This window comes from Octopus bimaculoides, chromosome 9 (genome assembly GCF_001194135.2).
Source record: "Octopus bimaculoides isolate UCB-OBI-ISO-001 chromosome 9, ASM119413v2, whole genome shotgun sequence".
NCBI classification, from domain to species: domain Eukaryota; kingdom Metazoa; phylum Mollusca; class Cephalopoda; order Octopoda; family Octopodidae; genus Octopus; species Octopus bimaculoides.
Window position 1 is genome coordinate 17,363,184 of NC_068989.1, and position 1,620 is coordinate 17,364,803.

A 1,620-nucleotide genomic window follows, 5' to 3' on the forward strand; every position below is an offset into this window, starting at 1 on the left:
AAACTGATAACTAAAGCTTAAATGGGTGGTATATTGTTAAGTATGTAAACAAATAAATACATTGCGCGTTTATAAACATGTGAGTTCGTGAATGTGTAAGTGTGTGTGTGTGTGTGTGTGTGTGTGTGTGTGTGTGTGTGTGTGTGTGTGAGAGAGAGAGAGTGTGTGTGCTCGCGCCTGTGTCTGTGTGTCTCTCTGTGTGTCTGTGTTAAATTAGGGCCATTATTTTGAAGCGAGTTTAAAAGATTGTTCACTAATGGAGTGAAAGGTTTAGTTCGGTGAGTAGAGTAAAAGTCATGTGTGTGTATGTATGTATGTATGTATGTATGTATGTAGAAGAGTGCGCACAGTAACTATTAAGATGTATGTATGTATGTATGTATGTATGTATGTATGTATGTATGTATGTATGTATGTATGTATAAATGTGAATAAATTACACAGCACAGCTGGTACGTACCTTGATAATTTGCAAAGAAATTCCCGTATCGCAGCCTCCGATGATGCGAAAACCCCATTGTACACAAGTCTCATCTCGTCTCAAACGGATAAACCCTCTCTTAATTTTCGGTGGGGCAGGTTGTGATTGCAGCACTGGTTCGGGGTGGTTTTCACCATTCTCAACAGTCGATTCGCCATCCATGTCTTACAAGAAAACTTTGAATCACCGAGGTATATCCCTTAATTTATATACAAATATAAGTATATTATGCAATATATGGCTCGCTATACGTGTCCGTATATTGTTTAGTAATCACTATTATATTATAGTTGTTTCTAAATAAACCAGATAGATCCTTATATAGGATACGTTTCTTAATATATATATTTCTGTATTTCTATATTATCAACTGCTACGTTTAGAGTTTCTTTTTTCTGTCTATCTTTTAGTTATCGGTCTGTGTGGCTGTATGTTTGTTTTTTTTTTCTCGCTCTCTCTCTCTCTATTTTACTTTTCCTTTTCTCTTACTCTGTCTCTCTCCCGCTCACACTTTTTGAATCTGTATCCCGTCTAACTTGTTACTTCTAACTGATAACCACTGACTATTTGCTTCGCTTTAAATCAGGCTCCATATAAATATAAATATAAATATATGTGTGTGTGCGTCAGTATGTAATATGTTTATGTATGGAGGTAGGTAGGAGTGCATATATATATATATATATATATATATATATAAAACACTCCCTATGTTACCTCTTTTCATCCCATTACCTCCGCTTTCACCTCCACCACTCTACCTCTCTCTATCCCTCCACATCCTAGCTTTCATTCTTCCACTTACAAATCTTCCTGTCACACCACCATTTCAATCGTTGTTCTCAGTCTTTCACTGCCTCCTCCTTCTCCTCTTCCTCCTCCTCCTCCTTCTTCACTCACACTCACAAACACGCGCGCATTCACCAATCTCTCCACCTGTCTCAATCCTACTTTCAGTTTGCTTTCTTGTGTATCATATTTTATTTCTTTCTTTTCTTACTCCCCCGACTTCAATCTCAATTTCTTACCTTCTACCGACCTTTCTCTTTCCTTTGTTTGTTTGTTTGTTTGTTATTTTCCTTTCTTTCTCCCCTCCTTTCTTTCTTTTTCTTTCTCTCTTTCTCTGTGTCTCTGTATAT

General features: G+C 36.9%; 1 protein-coding gene across 1 annotated transcript in view; it reads right to left on the reverse strand.

The window, feature by feature from the left end:
• The window catches only part of LOC106872610 (PDZ and LIM domain protein 1), a 58,811-nt gene extending 57,496 nt beyond the window's left edge, over window positions 1-1,315 (reverse strand). Inside the window, exon 1 of the mRNA XM_014919649.2 lies at window positions 461-1,315. Within this exon, the coding sequence (XP_014775135.1) occupies window positions 461-643 (183 nt within the window). The 5' untranslated portion in view covers window positions 644-1,315. The remainder of the gene's footprint in view (window positions 1-460) is intronic.
• Window positions 1,316-1,620: the final 305 nt, after the last annotated feature.